This window comes from Phascolarctos cinereus, unplaced genomic scaffold (assembly GCF_003287225.1).
Source record: "Phascolarctos cinereus isolate Bilbo 61053 unplaced genomic scaffold, phaCin_HiC Scaffold_5;HRSCAF=322, whole genome shotgun sequence".
Taxonomy (NCBI): Eukaryota; Metazoa; Chordata; class Mammalia; order Diprotodontia; family Phascolarctidae; genus Phascolarctos; species Phascolarctos cinereus.
In genome coordinates, this window is record NW_027555958.1 from 94,930,010 (window position 1) to 94,952,863 (window position 22,854).

Below are 22,854 nucleotides of genomic sequence, written 5' to 3' on the forward strand. Positions count from 1 at the left end.
ATTTGACACACAGATACAGCGCTTGGCCAAAGAGTCCTGCCAGTGGGCAATGGTGCATAGTGGAGTCTCATCTCGGCTCCTTGGCTCATCCTCAAGCAATTTAATATTCCGGTGGCTTTTGGCTTCGTGGATACCAAAGGGAAATTTACCACTTTCAGTCTGGTTACTAGGGTTCGAGTCTTCAGGCAAAGCTCCAGGCCGAGCTGACAAGACATCATCAATGGTTGCTATTATACTTTTCTCTGGATGCTCCTCAAACTCACCTCTTCCTTCCAGATCTTTCTTTTTTCCCAGGGAACTGAGGGGAGGAGGTATCCGCCGGCGGGGAGGAATTTCCATCTTGCTCTCAAAGTGAGTCTGGATATGCTCAGTTGTGTCGCCTCCCCCAAGCTGCCAGTGGAGAAGCCCACTGTTGAATTCCTGAACCCGGCCTAGTTTGTCAGATCGGTCAACAACAAACAGATTATTCTTCTTTACTATCTTTATTGGCAGTTTGTCAAATTTGCTTGCTTGTTTTGGCCTCTCTTTTGGATCAACACCGGCATCGGGAGAGGCAAAAACCATACTCTTATCTTCCACTCCTGTCTTCTCATCTTCTTCATCTTCCTCCTCTCCGTCCTCATCTTCATCATCATCATAATCAATACATTCAGCTTCTTCTTCTTCCTTCCCAGAGTCATCTGCCAAAGACTGACTGTCATCTTTCTTATTTGCGTTGTGATCAAGTGCTTTTTGACTGGGGTCTCCCACTTCATATTCCATTAGAATTCCAAAAATGTCAATCAGGCATTTTCTAAAGTACTCTACTAAAAGCTCAAGAAATCCAGATAACTGAGGAAAGAAAGAAAAACAGGAAATGGTGTCATAACGTCCAATTGCAACCGAAAAGAAGGCCACTCTCAATGGCAATAAATTTCACACTTATGAGAATACCTCCACACACTCTACAATTTATGGAGTGCCTCGCCAGGAGTGGTCAAGTGCACTGTCAAGGAAAACTAGCTTCCTTGTCCTCCCACTATTACCTAAGTATATCTGTATCTTGCCTTTTCATTGTCACTTAGCTTCGCAAACCACCCGTACGATAACTTTGCTTCCTTTATGCTCTCATATTCTCAAAGGGAATGTTATACATCACTTTTTCCTTTTTAAATTTATACAAAGCCCTTATTATTGGAATGTGAAGGCTTGGATTTCATAGACTCACTTAAACCACTTAAAGCGGTTTCTTCACTTCCATTACTTACAGGAGTGTTTTTGCCCTTATTTTTATGGTTATTATTATAATTTTATGATGAGTATTTTGTCTTAAATTTTTCTTTTTAAAAGTAGATGATCTTGGCAAAACTGCTTCTAGTAAACACTGAAAAACTGAAAACAAACCAATTCAGGCCCTGATAAATGAACCACAAGTCAGGCAGAATTAGTTTTCACATTTAAGTTACTCTTACATCCAACTTCAGCTGGTAGAAACAAAAATTACTATCTGATAAATACTACTACATTACTTTGAATGAAAAATACTACCTATAACGAAGTGATGAAAGGTTCTCCCTGGCAAAAAAGTTACAGAAATCACATGTGCCTTCACTCCCTGTGCTTCATCTCTTTAAAGTAAGGTTGAAAGCACAATCCCAGAGAAGAAACACTACACCACCTAGGTTTCTAAATGGGCAGCTTAAGACATTCTAGAAACAGTAAGTGAATGTGTGTGTGCTTTTTAAAGTCCAAACTTTATTTTGGGAGGAAAATAGGGTTACTGATAGTTATGAAAAGAGATAATCAGCAGTTTGCCAACAATAGGCATGAAATTTAATTATTCTAGTAAAGACAGAGTAACTTTATTTTTTTTCCATACTTATCTACTGAAGAGACTTCATATAATTTTACATTGTTTTATGAGCAGAGAAAAAGTTACATTTCAGTATTAGTCAGTGCCTGGGGTGATTTAAGGAAAAGGAAAGGAGATACTTTATTACTTCAACTAGAGAATTAAGGAAATAAAACGGTTTATCCAGGAGTATAGAATTAGTGGCTCATTCCAGCTGTCAAAGAATTACAGGATCTCAGAGTTGGCTGAACCCTCAGGAGTCACTTAACCCAACCCATATTAGACTTCTACCATACTTCTAACAGGTGGTCATTTAGCTTATCTCTGGAAACCATGAAATGACAGGCAAATCTCCACCTATCAAGGCAGCTCACTGCATGTCTGGAGTTTGAATTTGCTTAGACAGTATCTCTTAAGGAGCTTACATAAGTCTACCAGAAGTTTCGACTAATTGTGTCTATTTCTGAACTCTGGGGACAACAGACCTCCTTTTTTTGCATTAAGAGTCCTTCAAATATTTGAAGAAAATGATGTTTCAAATAAGATGACCTATTCTAGGTTTACTTTATATCCCCCCCATTTCCTTCAAACTCTGTTATATGGCATGATATCTCACATGGGGTGTCCCCAGCAAGCAGCAAAACCTATTCATTTTGAGTTTTGTTTGTATGGTTTTTTTTTTTTGGGGGGGGAGTTGTTTCTAAAATGAACTTTAAAAAAAAAATCAATAGTAGAATATACTCCAGATTCTTTTTTTCAAGGCACAGGTCACTGATAATACTCTGATAATACTTTTATGGCTGCCATACTAAATTTTTTTCTTCCTTCTCTCTCTCTGTTTTTTATTTTGGGGGGTGGAATTTGTCCTTTCCTGTGGGATGGTTCTAGGTCTACAAAAATTCTATTTCCTGTTTCAATCCCTGACATTGGCAATGACTTTATGATGAATTTTGTCATATTGTGATCAATGCCCATCTACTGGTTAGTGTCATCAACATTAACAAATTAGTGGATTATGCCTGTGTTGACACATTTGTTTTCAGCATAATAGTTCTTTTTAACTGTTTCTTTAAAAAATCCCCCAACAATTAGCTTTGGTGAAAAAAAGGCTAAGTACAAGTACAGTTAATCACTCTGGCAGGGCAAACAAACACAAGAAAATGTGTTAATAGCCTTTAATGAAGAAAGCACTAATAGTTAAATAAACAAACTATTAGGTTGAAAACAGAAATGTCAACACAGACACAGTGTACTAATCTGCTGATTGTAAATGAATATTAACCACAACATAAAGAGGTCAGGATGAGAATTATGAGAAACAACTATAACTTGAAGAGACTGAAATTTGTCTCTATCCTATGTCAAGTTGGTATTTTTTAGATTACTGTATTTTACTGCAACCAGAAACAGTGGCTTGTGACAGTGAAGGTGATTAAAAACGCCAGCCATGCTAGCAATAATTAACCCTGTCATCAATTCCAGGCTATGCATGAGTTAAATCTTGCAGGATTCTCCATTAGCCCTTTTTTTTGGATGTGAGGGATATTCCTCTTACCTGAGAGAGATTGAATGTAGCCACGGTGCTATCATCGTAGAGGAGGATATTAATAGTGTCCAAAGCCCACGTACTTTCAGCCAAAAGGCCTGATTTCAGGGACATCATCACACGCCATGCCTCAGGAGTTACTGAGAAAAGGTAGAAAATTAACACCAGTGATTTGTGATGGTCTAAAGACTAAATGAGCCGAGGGGTAAGAAATGTGAAATGAAGATATAGATTACTGAAGTCAGAATGGTAACAACATTGATTTTAAAAGGCCAGAGCTAAGCCTGGAAGTTTTCAAGTTCAAAACTAGGGTGCTGAGCTAGAGAGCAATTAAAGATCAAATGTGCTTCCAATGTTTTTTGTAGGCTGCACATGAACTAAATACACTTCTCCTGGTAGTAAGTAAATAATGTCTTTCATTTATTCTACTCTATTTCGTTTTTTTGTTGTTGGGGGTGGAGTGTGGAAAGGGCATTAATTATGAGTTTATTAATGACTTCACAGTCAACAAATAAGAGTTGCTTTTTTTTTTGCTGCTTTCTCCTTTTACAAATCCTTGGAGGACTACTAGTTAGAGAGAGTGTGTGAGCAGAGTATATCTTAAAATAAGACAGGTTCAGCAAATATAAAGGCAGGGTCCAACACGCCTCCCCTCCATTCACTTTCTTATAATGGTAAGGTAAAGAATACAAGCACATTTGGGGGACTCTTGGTTTTGCAGGCCCTATCAAACAGAGACAAGAGGCTGCAACTAACCAGACTAATTACACATGGCTTGATAAGGTATGGGGCAGCTAGGTGGCACAGCGGATAGAATGCTGAGTCTGGAGTTAGGAAGACTTCTCTTTCTCAGTTCCAATCTGGCCTCAGACACTTAGTAGCTGTGCTTCCCTGAGCAAGTCATTTCACCCTGTTTGCCTCAGTTTCCTCATCTGGAAAATAAGCTGGAGGAGGAAATGGCAAGTCACTCCAGTATCTCTGCCAAGAAAACCCCCAAAGGGGTCATGAATGATCAGGCAACAGCAGTAATAAGGTATATGAAGTTGCTTATGATGGTTATAAAGTGAAGTTCATTGTAAAGGAGCAAGAAGAAAGGATCTGAGATATTAAACCGACGGGGGTCGGGGCAGCAAAGCCTCACCAGGTGTAAGCGACACCGTTCATTACAATGAGGAAAACCAATCTTTGATATACAATGTTCTCCTTCATCTTCCATCACTATCTAAGAAAGGCTTTTTGATGTTGCTGATCATTTCAAGTGAGCCGAGGTATTTAGAAATATTTCTCCTTGCCATCTGAGGACAAAACAGAGTTCTACATTTTTGTGTTTACTGTATTTGAAAGAGCCTCATCTAAAATGCAGAAAAAATAGTGTGCACTCTTAGTCATCTAAAACTTTCTAATAAGAATTCGGAGCAGCCTGAACAGGTCAGTATTAAAGCCATAAAGGAGCTTAGCTCATGTATGGGTGTGTGTGTGTGTGTGTGTGTGTGTGTGTGTGTGTGGTGGGTCTGTATGCATTATATCAATTATTTATATTTTTTTAAAAAATCAATTATTTATATTATATTAATGAAAATTCTTCTTGTTCTTACATCAGTTCCTAGGCTATAAATGAAGTTATGGAGTGGTTTTTCCTTTAAAACGTCTGGAGCTATTTTCAAGTCTTAATAAGCTATCTGATACCGTTGTTAAGTAAGTGTTATCATAATATATTTTAAGTAACTTGCCTAAGGTCACCAGTAGTTAAGTAAAAATGCAGAGTCAATAATTCAGTTCCTGACTTGCTGCCTGGCGCTCTAATCACTGAAGCACATGCCATTCACCAATTAAACTGCTATTTTCAGGTTCCCCTTCAGTGTTTCCTCAGTTCAGGTTGTTTTCTCCCCGCCCCAAGCAATTTCTTCTGTAAAACAATGCCCTGATACTCAGGAGTGATATGAAGTTTCCTCTTTAAGGCTTTATTTGAAATTCTAACGTATACTGGAATTAAATATGGAAGAAGCCATTTGTAATATTTACCAATATCTTTTGAGGTAATCTTTCGTCTTTGTTTCAAGACAGGTTGGGATGCTTCTACAGACCCTGGAGGGAAGGTGATCTCTCGTCGAATTGGGGGTGGCTGGGGTGGTGGCCCTGTGACCTGTGATGCTGGAACTGTGGGTATAACCTTCTGCATCTTCATGGAGGGCAAGAAGGGAGATTTACTTGGAGACATGCGGTTCTCTAAGGAGCGCTGGAAGGATGCTGGGCTGGGAGCCCTGGAGATGTGGTTTGGCATTGATGGTGTTGTCTGGTAGGATGACTGAGGTCGAGTGATGGGCTGCATGGAGGCTGAAGATGACATATAAGGCTGCCGCTGGTTGACATGAGAAGGCCACTGGCTCTCGTGGTTTATCCGCTGATCAGGTACCATCATTTCATCAGTGCGGTTCATTCCTGGATAAGGGGGTGCCTGTGCAGGGCCTCCTGGACCTTGCCTGTTCTGGTACGGATAAGGCATATCATTTCGTGTTGGCCACATATTCTGTTGCGGACCCTCACTTGAGGATGATTGCATGGGGCCACCAATCATCTGAGGAGGTATACCATGTTGCTGTATCTGACCTGGGCCCTGCATTCGTTCTCTGTTGTAAGGATATGGATATTGTCCCTGGATGGGCCTCCTGTCTGGTCCAGAGTAAGTACCGCCATATTGGTTGTACATGTCTTGCTGTTGGCTGCCATACTGGACGTTATACATGTCTCCCTCATGGCGTTTCGCTGGAGGCCCATACATGCCATCCATGTGACGTTTGTAGTTCTGAAATTAATTTAAAATGAATTATACAAATGTACCGTTAGGGAAATAATCACACACATCAACTTTTAAATTACGCAAAAGAAAAAAAAAGAAATAACAGTAGGAAATTCACTTAAAAGAGAGAAATGGTCCTATAAATATTGAGGAATGGTGATTTATGATTATTTTTCAATATTAATAGCATGCCTGAGGAAGATATTTTTATACCACTTGGAGGTTTTAGATATTTAAAACTTCCAGGGAAATAAATCATACAAATAAAAGCAAAATAATCAAAATCCTTTTACACTGGAATTTTCTAGTGTAACCAATTTACCACAAAAATCTGAGGACATTATTTATAGGAGAATGTTGCAATAATGATAACTGACAGTACTTGGGGATCTGAAAAGTGCTATATATACACTATCTCATTAAGTAGATGGCAAATCTTGAAGGGTCCCATGATAAAATAAATTCCCTAGCCCATCCCTAGGCTAGGCTTCCACTTACACATGACTTTAGGTAACTTTTCAGGCTATGCTAATGTTACCTAATATGAACTATTGCCATAGCTATTTCATCTAAGCAGAACATCTCTGGTCCCATACAAGTCCATATCATAAACTCCCAATGAAATCCTGAATTGGTTTGAGTTTCTGAAAGCGCAGGATCAGGAATAAGGCCTCTGGTCCACTTTTCTCTCTAAAGCATTCTCTGAATTATCCTAATACGTAAGATAGCTTAATACTCTCCTAGACAGATTTTTCATTAGGTTGGTGAATTGCCAGCATAGTCATGATTGTTCTCAGGCAGTATGTTCTCCTCCTTTTATTTTGGAAATCTAATTAAGTTAAATTAGTTCAGAAATAAATCACTGTCATATATATTTACTCATTAATATAAATGTTAAAAAAGAAACGAAACAAAAACCCTCTCTAGTTTGCTAAAAATTTTCCAAAAAGATATTAGCATGCTATGAGTATGAAAAATCATATCATGAGGTGCACATACCTTCACCATTACTTTCAACTAGCTAAGCAGAAATACCATAAAATTAAAATAAACCGGAAATAATTGCCTAGCTTTATTCTTGTATATGGCTACTATAGCTATTCAAACATAAGTTAGATAATTCAATGAATCAATTAAAAAGTAAAATAAGTTAACCACATTCTAAAGACATTAGCATTTATTATTTTAAACTAGACACTAAAAATTCTGTTCAGCACACAGGAAGGATATGGTTTCTGCCTTAAATCCTGAAGCAGATGTGGTAGACACAAACTTAAGACATGCATTCAAAATACCCTTGTTATAAAATATTATACAATGTGTCAAAGATGTTTTAATGTGCTTCATGATACTACAAATAATATTTATTTTTGAGATTTCAGAATCTCTGCTATGTCTTATGGTGCTGAATATGAAACACACCCCTAATCCTTTAAAAGAAAAAAAGAGAGATGTTTAAATATTTTGTTCAACTTTATAACCTAATCTGGTGAAACATTAATACTAATTAAATGAGTCAAGCTTCGTGACTGAGGAAAACCAGCTGAAAGGGAGAGGGAGAAGAATTCCCACCTCCTTTTTGCCTTACCGGTTGCTGTGGGTATATTCCAGGCTGGTGTGCTCCATAGGGTGGCTGTCCTGAGGGAGGTCCTTGTCCAGGATACTGCTGCCCATAAGGTTCATGCCTACAGTGGAATAATTCAAAAAAGACCATCAACTACTAGAGAGGTTTCAGGTCAAAGCAGAAAGGACCAATTCAGTTTTCCAAAAGCCAGACTTGCGTTCTTTCAAACCCATCATTCAATTTCTGTACAAAAGTAGTAGCAGCAACCTTTATTTTTTAGTAAAAGGGATGGGAACACCCATCTCAGGTAATGATGCCAAACTCTTGGCATGGTTGCTGGTTAATAGGTGTCACAGGAATACTGGTTGAACAAGCAAGCACCGTGCAGGACGCCGGTCACATTCCCCGGCCTTTGAGCTGAAGCTCCGCCTACTACATGAATGGATTTGTTACACCAAGGAGTTGTTACACAAGAATTTAACTTGCAACATCCCTACATGAAGGTAGGAGTAAGAAACAGATATTCAGGAAACTAAAGAAATATGTACGCATATATATGTATGTATATGTGTACACACACACACACACACCCCTTTCAAGTTTCTGCTACTCCCTGACTAGGTAAATAAGTTCCTATTTTCTTAATAACCCATTTAAAAGTTACTTCAAATGTTATTGAATTTGCTGACTGTAGCATTCCTTCCTAATACAATGTAAAGATGAAACATTCCATTCCTTAAAAATATCATGAATGAAGCCTTATGCTACTTGGCTCCAATCTGGTTTATTAATCTTAATGTTCAATAAGAAATACAAGACAAAGGCACAGGAGAAATTGGCTAATAAGAAAGGAATGGGACAGGGATAGGAACTGGATAGGAAGTCCTTGATGAGGAAATGCTCACTGCCAATGCAGGTTGGCCCATTCTCTAAAACTGGTGGTCTTAGAGAGTTATCTAGAGCACATATGGTTAACTTGTCCAGGATTTCAAAGACATATTTATCTGGATTCAATTGAAATTTATAAGTATTCATTAAACACCTAGTATGTCCTAGGCATTGGGGATATAGTAACCAAAAAACTTAAAACAGTCTCTGCTCTCAAAGAGCTTACATTTTCAACTAGTTTGGGTCAGAAATTATCAGGTTGATTCAATATTGGGTGGTGGGTATTGGGGAGTTAAGAGGTGTTTCTAGGAGTAAGGTATAACGGAAAATAACAGGAACTCTATTATTATGGGGTAAGTCAACTGCCCTTCTCACCTCCCATCCAAGTGGCAGAAGCCTGTAGATTGACATTTTGAAATTAAGCTAGGTAAAGTTCTTGAAAACAGAGGAAATAGGAAAAGCACTTGAAAGTAGAGGAAATAGGAAAAAAAATGGTTGCTTCAGAAAAGCAACAGTATGGAATTTTAAGAGTATCTTTTCACTTTCTAAGGATGGTGAATAGTGACTCCTAAACCTGCCTGTTCCACTCAAAACTCCCAAACAAATCAAACCAAACAAATACAGATGCTGCACAGAAATTATCATCCTCATTTCCTGGCTAGGATAATGATTAGGAGAAGACATGGCTAGGGTCACTGCTAGAAGGCACTGTATCTGTATTGCTTTGAACAGGTGGTCCCAGGCTGCCTTTTCAGGCAGGCTATAATTTGACCTATAAATTGACAGGCTACAAAGTTAACAAGAGACTCTCAGGACCTTATACTTTTCACTTCAAGGGGAAAAAAAATCCTTTAAGCATTTCTGAGATATGCCACACTACAAGTGTGGTTTTAACTAGAAAAGTCTTAATAGTGCTTTTCCTCTCTTAACACCTCCCCCTCCCCAATATAGAAAAAAATTCTTCATTTAAATTCAATTCTGTTGGGCAGGTATAGAATTTATTGACTAGGAGAGGCGATTTTCAGAAAAAGACGTAACCTAAACCTAAATAATGAGCCTTTACAAAGATAATTTTTCTAAGCATCTTGTTTCAGGCTGGGAATTAAATTACACTGGGAATTCCTTAATTCCCAATGCAGTTTTCTCAACAGTTCAACTATGAACTCTTTTCATATTTATTTTATGCAGAAATACTCTTACTGCTCTTTTTATCTTTCAGAAACATTCTTTGGAATTACTTTTCTTCTGTAAACATAAAAATAAACCTAGAGAGATATTTCAGCTTTCTTTTTTTCAAAGGTACCAAGGAAGAAAAGCCTGTATTCTCTAGCTCTTAATGGACTTTTTATTTAAAACCGGACTCTATTCAAAAAGGAAGAGGCAGAAAGCCATGCAAGTCCACCTCGAAAGGCGTGCAAATGACAGCTGGGCACCTACAAACATAGCCTACAGGTTAATTCCCATTGTAGTTTTCTCAATGCACAGGCATGTCCCAAAACGGTTTCAGAAGATGAGGGACTAGGGACGTGGGAGGATGATAGAGAGAACGCAAGGGTGAGAGAGAGAAGATTAAAGTTGAAGAGTTCTTGCTTCAGTTCATGTAAACACGAATTTTTACAAGCTATAGTGATGAACTTTACAGTTATTACAACCAATAAAAACATCTGATAGTTCTGAAATGGAATGACAGTTTGGAGAAATGTGCTTCTTTATTTCAGATAGTAAAGACTGAGTACTTGGAGAGAAGATTTCGAAGACATTCAGGCCAAGTGAAGCATATTTTTATAACCTGGGTGGCTTGGCATTTTCATCTACATAAGTACACTTGCATCTTAAAGACGGGGATGAGGATTCTGCTCTGCCCTGGCACACGTCAGGAAACAGACCTATGAAGGCAGCTGTCTAACACACCCACGTGTTGACCAACAGTAGGCTGAATGGGTTGCCACTCCCTACCTCATTAATCCCCATAGAAACCAGAACCACAGTGATCATTAGTGGCTCAGTTACCAGAGCTCTCCCTGTAGGAACTGATCTGTTCTTCTCACTGAGATGTGTGTGGAGAAGAGGACTCCTATGAAAACGTTCTCTGCCTTCACCTCAGGAAAAACAAACCAAAACAAAACTCACCTTCTGTCATAACTGGCTCCGTAGGGAAACTGCTGTCGCTGGCCCATCGCCATGTTGGACATTGCTCCTGCTGGGGCCTGGTTATACATGTCCTGCATCCCACTATTAGGCATCTGTCCTGGTGTCATGAAGGGCTCGCCGCTTCCAGACACTGAAACATTTTAAAGAAGGAACAATCACTTAAGGAAGGACAGACAACCAAGCACTGATACAAAAGTTTCATGGTAAACTTCTACTATCTTTATCCATTATTTTACAGGAAATAATGTCCAGAACCCCAATAATTCCAGATAAACCATCCTAACAATGGATACCAGTATCTAATGCCAAAATAAAGCAACAATCTTGAGAAAGCAGAACAGGGAATTTGGGGTTCAAAATGAGTTTTGGGGACTTGGGTATTTAAAGTGCAGAGAGTTCATTTTGTCAGCAGAATCACTCCTTCTCTTGTGCTACCCAGGTAGCCAGATACCAATCTATAAGAATCCCTCTGAACTTGAGCCCAGATATCTTAAGGCTTTGTTAGCTAGTTTCTAAAGTTCCTTGTTGCTTCCATATATTCTCCCCCCCTCCTGCCCCCCACCTGTCGGTCCAAGTGATGGACGGAGGGATAGGCCAGCTGTAGGAAGGACCCAGCTCCTCACTTTGTCAATCATCTCTATACCCTTACCCTCTTCCCTAAAACCTGACAATGTGATGAGGAGTACCATTTATGGATGCAGATCTTTAGGCCTGAGTACTTGGGTACATGGAGAACCCCAAATGCAAGTACTTCTGAGGCCTGGTTTCAAGAGCCACAAGTAGCACCCAGTATGGAGATTACTAGCCATTCTCAAAACCAGAGCTCCACCCTTGAGTGGAGTACTGCAAACACCATATACAAATTTACTGACACATGAAATATGTGTCACATTTGTTGTTGTTAATGCACCCTTCTGAAACGCAGTTCTGAGGGAATTAAGAAGTAGCACATACCATTTCAAAATTTAGTATATTCTAAACTAGTGTTTTCACTAGAAGAAGACTGTAGGCTGAGAATCTATTTTTTAAACAGAGAACAGACAGGTATGTAGGTAAGTATAATTTCTGCCATGAGGGTAATTTATTAAAAAGAGAAGCCCTTAAAAAAATTCTTTCTGACCTACTAGATTTATCCAGGTACTGACCTTTATGGAACCAGGGTAAAGAAAATAGCTACAAAATTAGAGTAATTCCAATTAATGAAAGAAGAAACAATTGTATTTATAACAGAGTAGAGTTCCAATTAGGTCAGATATGCAAATTAGCATAGGCCTAGGACTTGAAGGAAATTAGGCCAGACCCAGAAGAAACTAGCCTGCAGGCAATTAAGAATTTTAATAAAAATTTTAATTGACCCACAGTATTAATATTGAGCCTTTTCAGTCTATTGATGGTTATTGTGTCGTAAGTATGGGAAGGCCTGATGAAAACTTTCTAAGTTGTATAAAAAAAAAAGGAAGTGTAATAAGTTTGAATAATGTATAAGATAGAATTAAGCATATTATAATGGTATCTTTCATTATAATATCATATCTCTATAATGTTTTAAGATTTATGAAGTGCTTTTCCTACAACAATTCTATTAAATGGTTAACGCTAGTATTATCCCCATTTGAGAGCTAGAAACTGATGTTGTTAACTTGTTTAGTTTCATATAGGTACATTATACTGCTTCAAGTTAAGTCAATTAAGTCAATTACTACATGTCAGTTAACCTATGTTAAGCACTAGGGATACAAAGAAAGGCAAAAAAACAACCACCAAAAACTGTTCTCCAGGAGCTCATAGTCTAATGGGGGTGGGGGAGACAATATGCAAACAACTCCATATAAATAGGATACATACAGGTCCAGGGGCTCATAGTCTAATGGGGGTGGGGAGACATGCAAACAACTCCATATAAATAGGATACATACAGGATAAACTAGGGGTAGTTTCAGAGGGAAGGCACTAACATTAAGGAGGATGGGAAGGGCTTCATACAGATGGTGGGCCCTTAACTGAGATCTGAAGAAAACCAGGGGGTGGCTATTTGGAGGAAGAGCCTTCCAGCCATGTCGGGGGCAAGGATCAGCAAGGAGGCCCTAATATCACCGTGTCACAGAGTATGTGGACAGACGTAAGGTGTTTAAAAACTGGAGCAGTAGGAAGATGCCAGGACACGAAAGGCTTTAAAAGCCAAACAGAGGATTTTATAATTGATCCTGGAGTTAACATTGGAGTTTACTGAAAGAGTCTGGGGTGGGATGGGGGTGGGGGTAGTGTTGGGGGTGACCTGGTCAGAGCTTTGGCTTTAGGAAGATCAATTTGACAGCTGAGTGGAGAGACACTTGAGGCAGGAAGATTCACTAAGCAAGTTACTGCATTAGTCCAGGTGTGAAGTGATGAGGGCACGGACCATGGTGGTGGCAGTGTCAGGCAGAAGGGGGTGGATATGAATGAGTGGTCGACCGGAGGGAGGAGAATCAAGGAGAGCAGGGTCACAAAAACCTAGAGAGGACACCGTATCAAGGAGAAGAGAGTGATGGATAGTATTAAAGGATACACAGAGGTGGAGAAGGATGTAACTGAGAAAAGGCCTCCATATTAAACTCCATATAAACAAACTATACACTCTATCAGGTCAGTTTATTTCTCAGGTTTGCTCATCTCTAAAATGATGGCCGGGGGGTGGGGGGTGTTGGAGTAGTTGGCCTCTGAAATCCCTTCTGCCTCTAGACCTGTGAACCTATGAAAATATTTACATATTTATTATCTCACTAGAATTGATGATAGGGTAGGCATTATCAACATCATCATAGATAGATGAAAACTGAGGTAGAGTGGTTAAGAAACTTATCTGAGGATACACAGCTAGAGTCAGGAAATCAACACTAACAATGCAGGGCTCCTGATTTCAGGAGCTTTTTCGATGACAACCTACTGCCCTATTTTCTGCAAGTAAGACAATACAAAAGACTCCTTGACTTTTGGTGATAACTGTTTTCGCCAAAGCTCAGCAAATTCACTGGTGTAATAAAATTGGATGCAGGGGGAAGATAGTTTCCATTTCATTTGGGTCAGGGATGCAGTCATGAGACAGCACCTAAATTTCCATTTTTTGTGGGGAGGGAGAATGTTATTTTAACTTGGTCCCAATTATTAAAATGCTGTGAATTTATAGGGAGACAAAAAAAAAACACAAACCAGAAAAAAATTAGAGGAAAGGGGTTCATTTAAGTCACTGTGTCACTTAGTTGATGATGGCAACACATTACATACTTAATTCTAGATAGGTTTCTCTAGATAGGTTACAGTGTAGGACTGAAAATTTTCCAGACTTACAACCTTGTTAGTAAGGATTTTTCTCTCTAAATAATAAAAACTGTAGGCTTTGTAAAATAAAAGGATATTAAAATAGCCTGTCTGGCCCAGTATGGGTAGATAATTAGTTTAGTTTACAATAAACTCCAAACCTAGACTCCCAAATGTTGCCTACCTTCACTTAGCTACTTCTCTTTCTAAAGTCACAGAATTATAGAATTCAGAGTTGGAAGGGACTCCAGTAGCATCTAGCTCTACTCTAACCTATACCCAAAAGGAGTCTCCACTACCCACCAATTAGCAAGCATTTATTAAACATTCCCTAGGTGTCAGACAATATGCCAAATATGAAGACAGAAAGAAAACTGACCCTGGCCTCAAGGTGCTTACACAATATTTGGGGGAGGCCTTCAAGACACTTATGCTGTATTCAAAATACATACAAATACATGGCAATCTGGGGCTTGAGGGGCAGAAAAAGGCTGACGGAATCTGGAAAGGCCCTATGTAGACAGTGGTGGTTGAGCTTAGTTTTGAAAGAAAGTAAGGATTCTAAGAAGCAGAGGTGAGGAGGGAGTCCCACTTCAGGCATGTGGGAAGATTTGTGCCAAGGCGTGGTGATGGAAGGTGGTGCTTATGAGGAGGCCTTAGAACGTTAATTTGGTTGGACCACAGAATACATGAACTGGAATTATGTTATCAGGCTGGAAAGGCAGTTTGGAGTCAGAACATGAAAGGGTTTTTACACGCCAAACGGAGGAATCTGTATTTAATCCTCAAGGTAATGGGGAGCTACTGGAATTTATAAAAAGAAATACAACTGTATTTTCACTTTATACGAGTCAGTAGAAGATATATCCCTGTAAAGATGAGATTGTAATTCTGGAAAATCAAATCCAACATTCCCACGATTTGCATTTTAATTTCAGAGATGCTTGATCTTCATTTCTGATTGGTTAGGTAGTAACACCTAACACTTTAGTACTATGTCATTCTGTTCTTCAGACTTGATACGAAGCAATTCATGATCTGTAAAGGAATACTTAAATGCACTAGGGAAGATCTGATTTAAAGAAGCATGGAAAAGGGCATTTGAAAAAATAATATCTACTCTCTAATTTTTCTGCTTTAAAAAAAATAAGGTTCAGATTTTTTAAAAAGCAGGTCATACCTACAGGTAGAAGAGGGCCACAGAAAATGATGATTGAGCTTCCTCTGGAAGCATCTTTCTTAGAAGCTAGAAAGGTACAGTGACTTAGATGGCCATGCCTTCTCCAGTGGTTACTATACGGTGGAAATTGATGAATAAACAGTATATGTGTGTGATAAAAACATACGTAATATAAATATTTTATATATGTTGCTGTTGCTCAGTCAATTTCAGTCATGTCCGATTCTCCATGACCTTATTTTAGGGTTTTCTTGGCAAAGATACTGGAGTGTTTTACCATTTCCTTCCCCAGCTCATTTTACAGATGAGGAAACTGAGGCAAACAGGATTAAATGACTTGTCCAGGGTCACACAGCTAGTAAGTGTCTGAGGCTGGATCTGAATTCAGGAAGAAGAGTCTTCTTCATTCTAAGCTCAGTGCTCTATCCACTGGTCTATCTAGCTGCCCTATATGATTAAAAATATACATTATATAAATGTTTTATCTATCCATCTATCTAAGTGTGTGTATAAAACATCTTATATGTACATGTAACATTTTGGTATTTATTACATCAATATATTTTTATAATTTAACTACAATATAGATGTGTCTATAAAACATTATGTGTGTGTGTGTGTGTGTGTGTGTGTGTGTGTGTGTGTGTGTGTGTGTATAAAACATCAGTGCATTTCTTTTTGAGATAACCTGGTGATAGTGTTTGACAGGAAGGACATGACCACCACAATGCAGGTTACATTAAGTATATACCTTTTCTCATTCCACCAAAGGGGTCCTTGTTAGGTTCATAGGGCATCCTTCCCATCATGTCTGGAATGTTCATGCCCTGCTGGTATGGTGCATTTGGTGTCATGGAGTTCCGTTTGGGGAATGAGGAATCACTCACATCTGAGAAGGGGTCATGCACGCTGACTGCACTGTTCCTAGACAGAGGGAGGAAATGAAAGTTCAATGACATGGTCAGAATCACCACCACAAAGCACTGCCATGAATCAGTATACAATGACCTTTATTTTTAGGTACAGAAAAAAAATCTTTCATAATAACCTATAGAAATGACTACCATGCGAACTGTTAATTTGTTTCTTTATGGAGGATGCTCTAGGAAAGTAAGTAATGAGCTATGAACAGCTTTTCATTACAGACAACAGTCCAATAAGGGAAATTACAGAGGGTATCTTGTGCGTCTTAACATACCTTCCACCTGGCATTGGTGTCATCTGTCCATGAGGTGTAGAGGCTGGTGTGGGTGGCTTCAGATCACCTGGAACTTCTGCCATAGAGTTACTACCAGTTGACTGGGGAGTCTGTGGACCTTGTAAGGATCCTGAATTAGCTAATGGTGGCACCAAGATGAAAGGGAAAAAAAAGGTGAGAAATTATCCACTGTGACAGACACCCACAAAAACAAGCAATAAAATGAGTTCATAAGAAGCCTAATGACATTTCAGTACATTTTCAACCTCTAGGATTTGCCATCATTAAAAGCTCAGCCATTTCCCCTTTGAATGTTATATGAAGAGGTAAAAGATGTTATTTTAATCTCCAAACAATGAAATGATAACTGGAATGAGGGCTCTGACTTGGAACTTTTTCCTATTTCCTACAAACTGAAACAAGTGGAAACATGACAGGCCACTAAGCTAAACATCATACATCAATGTGGTTTCATTTAACATGGAGATTCATATTTTACTTTTGGGGAAAATGACTTTAAGGAACTCAGAGTAAGACCACATTGTCAGTCAACGAGAATTAGGAGCTAAAATGGAAATTGTTATTTTTACTCAGAAATCTTCAGGAGAATTACACATTTCTCTATTGGACTTGGGTCAAAAACTAGTTATGGACCTGAGCGGGTGTGTGTGTGTTTATTCACTTCCTTCCCAGTAACTATGTGCCCGCTGGAGGAAAAAAAGATGAGGTGGGAAGATTTCAGCCAATGAATAGAGAAGAGTTTAGTGACTAATTTTCTATTGTATTTATTATTCAGGGATAACAACCGCAGAGGTATAAATCAACATTGGGAACAAACACAGAAATATGAAAATGGGGGGAAAAATCCACTGGTAATGAAAGATGGGGAACCCTTCATAAATGTGAAGGAACAAGAGCAGAAATACCTTCACCCTTCTAAGATGTGGCAGAGAAGAAATCTGCAATTTAAATCATTAGGAGCAAACAGCATCCACAACTTCTTGGAAAGATGGCTTACAAAGCTGTGTGATTTCAGAATGACCCTTATTTACAACTGTTCAAATTTACAGCTAATAAAAAAAGGGAAAAATTCTTCCCCTTTGCCAGTGTTTTTTTCTCTCCCTCCACAGTCTCTTTTCCCCTTTCAGGAAAGAAAAAAAAATGAATGCAACCTCTTGAAACTCCATTAATAGAGAAGGCTGGCAGGCTCTCTAGGATATCCCTACCTTTTGCCAGAAGCTACAAATGTATACTCTAAAGTAAACAATGGAAAGGTTATTGAAGGTTAAGTACATTCACATACTTCAGACTGAACAGCCAGACTTCACGCTGGGAAGATAATTTACACAGCATGAACCCAGTGCCCTAGTTCTGACTGGGGTTGGGGAAAGGGGGATGGGGAAAGGGAAGGAGAGCCTGGGATGTCACAGGTCTACAGTGAATGGAGGTCAACCAGAGGCCAGCTTTGTTTATAACCCAGACCCTTTTCTCATTTATCTTCCACTGAGGATTCCCTAGTTGGATCTATGACAGGTTTTGTGACATCACCTGTCAGCTAATAATAGAAATTCAGTCAGCCACCTGCCAGCAAAGATGGATGGGTTTTTGGTTACAGACTTACTAATTGAATGACTGGCTTCTTTACCCCATCCCTGGCTCCTTCTCCCCAAGCCTGGCTTCACTGCTACCAAGACAACCTTAGGAGCTAGTCCTTGGCTCTGTTCATTACAACTTTAGCAAAAACTTTTATACGTTTATTATAATGAGATCCCCACTGGCATCATAAAGACACCACCATATGCCCCCTAAAGCCCTTCTTAGGTTTCGTTATCCTTGTCAACTAATTCTACTTATTTGAAAGCAGTAAGCTGAGTCTCACGGTATGAAAAAAAACACCCAGACATACAGGAGTGGCTACATTGATGCCTTTGGCTTCTGATGTCTGAAAAGAGTGGGTCTTCACTGACTTCCAGTGGCTAGCAGAATTCAGGTTGAGATCAGTGTTAACACACCTCAACTTAAACACAGAAGGTTAGAATACACTAGTTGGCTGGTTTGCATATGTTCACAAGTGACCATTAATTCTTTACCTAGAACAATGCTTTTTAATTTTTAATTTATTTTAATTTAATGTTATTTTAGTTTCATTTGCAACAAACATTGTACATGTGATAACTATGCATGAGTGCGTCAGAAAAATTCATGGCTCTCATTCGAAATGAACGAGGGTGGAATGAGCTATACAATGGCTCTAGCATTGGGGAAAAAACCATCACAGAACTCGGGTTGAGACAAGTCCAAAAGGTGGCTAGACAGTACACATTTTTTACTTTAGCTGAAAATTAACTTCTTTAAGTCTTTCTAACGTGTGAGATTCTGACCAAGTAAATGTGTTCAGAACACAACTCAATTCCCAGAATGGCAATTAGTTCATTAGTCGAGTGACCAATGGCCTGTGCAAAGAAAGAAAACTTCGAGGCACGGGTTCTAGTCCTTGGCTCAACCATTAGCTTGCTGTGTGGTCCATTTTGGAAAGTACTTTCTACCTCTCAGGGGTTCCTGGTTTCTTCCTCCCTAGCATTAGAAGGTTGGATTAGATGAGGACCCAGGTCTCTCATCCTGGGTTAAAATTTCATGACATAAAAATGGCCACGAGCATCTGTTTATCAAACACTATTACCTAATACATGTTTCTTGTCTGGGGAGAAAAAAAATCCTATAAATGAAAGAAGTCAATGGATTTGTTAATGAGACCACCATCATCTAGGGCCGACATCCCTCTTTGTTCTGTCAAGCAGTGTCTTGAAAGCAGCACAATTCCCGGCTCAATCCATTTAGCCTGCTTGTGCATTATGTAAGGCGCTTTTTCCTCATGTGTATCGACTTAATGGTTAAGACCAGGAACCTTTATGTCTACTTCCTGTTCCTGAGGGCTTCAGCTCCATTTAGACAACTAAAACGGATGGATTATCTGAAGTACACCTGCAATCCTAGTTCTTTTGTGGCGTTAAAACGATAATGTTGCCATAAACTGCAGTTAAAAAAAAAGGGCAAAGAGAAAGAGCTGACTGTTAAGGGAACCGGCCCTATACTTTCTGAAGCGTCTATACCTCAGCGGGATTTCTTGTACTAAAGCTGATGCACACTGGGAAAGCCATTCTCCATATACAAGTGCAGACCATTCAGTGACACAAGTTCTTTCCTGGCAAATAAAACAAACCTTTAGATCTTTGCAGACATCCCCACTTTGGTCCCTATGTCCTGCTGGGTTTTTATTTTGGAAAAAATAGTTTCAGGGCTGTTCATAGGAAGCTTGTTTTAACTCTGTGAACGGAATGTAATGTTGTGGAAAATTTTAAATTAGATTTTGTAGTTTTTAAGGTGTTAGATGGTGAATAAAGACTCAGAGGTTCTGGGGGTGGGAGGAAGATCTGCTTTTTCTTAGGGCCTAGTCATAACAATCAAGGGACTGTTGTTACTCCAAATCAAGTGTGGCTCTCAAGATCTTCTGATGGTCCCACTTAAGCTAGTACTTTAGTTGTCAAAATGGCAGCCAGAATTGTTTAAGAATAATTAATTGCCTTTTCACCAGGTGATTTTTTTTGCTGTTTTTTTTTTTAAAAAAATTAATGTTTCAAATAATGTTTAAAAGTTGCAGAGCATGAGAAGAAAAGATATTGGAAAAATATCTCAGACAGTGGGTTGTGACTTCAAAAATGGAACAGTCTAAAACCAAATAGAATCCTTTGATAGTAGGAATTGTTTAGAACTGGCTAGGGAAGTAGAATAGGACAAAATTTAGGAGTGACTACCCCCCCCTTTGTACTGGCACCAATGCAATTCTTTTTTTTTTTTTTTTGGTGAGGCAATAGGGGTTAAGTGACTTGCTCAGGGTCATACAGCTTACAAGTGTCAGTTGTCTGAGGCAGGATTTGAACTCAGGTCCTCCTGTAATGCAATTCTTAATGGACAGAAAGAAGTCATGAAAAATGTTAAGACATTTTGGCTGAGACAGTTAAAAAATTGGTATTAAAGTTGTGTTAGATTGGTTGCCAGCTTCTTGATTTAATTTATCTAGGCAAAATAAATGGTAAGATAATTGGCTTGATGCAAAGTGGTTTGTTTAAAGCCAAGATGAACCCCTCTCCCCCCAAAAAAACAACAAACACTTAATGTCTTGGTTTACTTTTTCAAAAATTTGCCTCTTTTAAGGAGGGCTTTTAAAGGAAATCCTCTTAATGCTATGCTCCAACTAGAAGATGCTTCCTTATCTAATGTCATTTGTCAAAACCTGGGACAACAAAAGACGACAGAACACAAAGTACTAAGACAAAGATGGAACTATCTAAAAGAGAAGGGACACCAACCACCACCACCACTACAGGCTACAAGTGTGTGGCTGTCAACTTGTATTACTGTAGTGCCCCTTTTCTAAGGATCTCAAATAACTTCACTTTGATCACAGGTAATTGATGAAATCTTTTAAGTTAAGAGAAGAGACAGGTATAATTATCCTTATTTTGCAAATGAGAAAACTGAGACCCAAGTCAGATAGATGGCAGGGTTAGGAATGATACTCAGAACATCTATGACCGTGCTACTCAAAAATAAAACCAGCAAAACCACAAGAATGATAAAATAGCCTTACGGCATTTCACTGGGGTAGTATACTAAATTCCTTAATACTGCCTCTTTGCTATGTTTCAAAAAATGAAATGTTGCATTGACGGATTTGGAACCATCAGACTAGGTCCACTTTTTCAATCTGCCAGTAGTCTCCTGCCAAGGAAGACAACGAAAGTGACTTATTTCACAGCTCAGCAGACTTTTTAAGCCATCGCAACGCTGTGGCTTAATTCCCCAGATACTGGAATTCTACAGGTCTTTCCAAAGATAGACAGATGATCCAAAAGTGAAAAGTATTAAAAGCAGGTTAATGAGACCTTGAAGTTAGCAAAATGAGAACCAAGATGTAATCACTTATTTTATAGAGAAATTTTAAGGGAATACTCAAAAAAATGTGGATAGGGAGTGAAGGAATAAGTAAGAGTAAGGAGTAAGAGTTTATTAATCTATTACTGCAGAGTCTATTAATCTATTACTCCAAAGCCTATGGCATTAAAATGTGAACTACTCCCAGATTACAAATTCTTAGGCTTTCTTCACACCACAGGTATCAAAATCAAATAGAAAAGGAGGTGGGGAGGCACTAAACCCCCATATATGGATCCCTGAGGATAGTACACTGATTTAGAAAACAATCTATTAACATTATCCATGTTCCACTCTATTTTTATTTTTTTGTTAAATATTTTTCAATTACATTTTAATTTGGTTGGGCCTCACCGGGAATGGTGGGTGTTCTAGGCATGTGCTTGATTTCTCTGCTCTATATCATTTCCTCAGGATTTAGATTAAAAATAAAATAAAATAAACTAAAACTACCAAAAAAAATCTCCTATTGTAAAATCTAAGAATGCTACCTCTAAACCACAACTGATATCATGCAGGAAAATGTACTCATTTCACTTTTTCATCTTGTTTATCGCAATACACATTTGCCAAAGGGAAACACTTTGTCTTTTTGGGAGTATGGCATCTAACACATTCTGGGTGCTCCACCGTGATTCAGTGGTAATCAACCATCCTTGTTTTAATCTTTCTTCCTATACAAATGACTGTAGTTCTACTACTTACCAGGAGATGGCGGCTGAATCTTAGCTTGTTTCTTAGTATCTCCAGTGCTGAAGACTTCGGGAGGGGGCTCCTCCCCTCTTTCAATCTTGCACTCAAAGGCAAACAGGTACTGAATATACTGCTTTTTCAGGGAGCTGGCGGCACTGCTAGAAGTGCCCACATTGAGGTTGGTGGCCAGCTCGCGCCACTTTTTGTTTTTATTAACCTAGGCAAAATAAATGGCGAGATCACTGGTTTGCAGCAAAGTGGCTTGTTTAGAGCCAGGAGACCAAAAAAAAAAAAAAGGCACTTAATGTCTTGGTTTACTTTTTTTTTTTATTTGCCTCTTTTAACTAATGCTCATTACTCCCACTCAGTAGTGCATAGACAGCATTTACAGTTATAAAACCATTAAGGAACCTGCTGATAGCTACATAAAAAGCTTTGCTTGTTTGAGTCTTCTGCCTGGTGCTTCTTCTAATGCTCTGCACTCATCCAGGGCTTGTGCAGCTCCTAGCAAGCAATTTATCTCTGAACAAATGTATGCTCTCACTCACACCCCCGCCCTCTTCTAATTAAAAAAAAAGTTCTAAAAACTAATTTAAAAAAGCAATAACACTAGCACTATCCTGAAATTTAAGCGTTTGAGCATTGATATGAAAAAACAGTGTTTCCTCCCAAATAGCCAAGAGCTGCCAGAAGGATGAGCCTGTAATTCCTGGCTCATGT

The 22,854-nt window shown here is 38.8% G+C and overlaps 1 protein-coding gene across 9 annotated transcripts in view; it reads right to left on the reverse strand.

Moving 5' to 3' along the window:
• The window catches only part of ARID1B (AT-rich interaction domain 1B), a 551,542-nt gene that overhangs the window by 2,266 nt on the left and 526,422 nt on the right, over window positions 1-22,854 (reverse strand). For all 9 annotated transcript variants that reach the window (XM_078155060.1, XM_078155061.1, XM_078155059.1 and 6 more), the window contains 8 exons: window positions 22,147-22,351; window positions 16,450-16,588; window positions 16,003-16,175; window positions 10,757-10,907; window positions 7,763-7,859; window positions 5,400-6,180; window positions 3,387-3,517; window positions 1-831 (listed from right to left, as the gene is read on the reverse strand). The exon at window positions 1-831 is cut by the window's left edge and continues 2,266 nt beyond it. In XM_078155060.1, coding sequence (XP_078011186.1) covers window positions 1-831; window positions 3,387-3,517; window positions 5,400-6,180; window positions 7,763-7,859; window positions 10,757-10,907; window positions 16,003-16,175; window positions 16,450-16,588; window positions 22,147-22,351 — 2,508 coding nt within the window. The remainder of the gene's footprint in view (window positions 832-3,386; window positions 3,518-5,399; window positions 6,181-7,762; window positions 7,860-10,756; window positions 10,908-16,002; window positions 16,176-16,449; window positions 16,589-22,146; window positions 22,352-22,854) is intronic.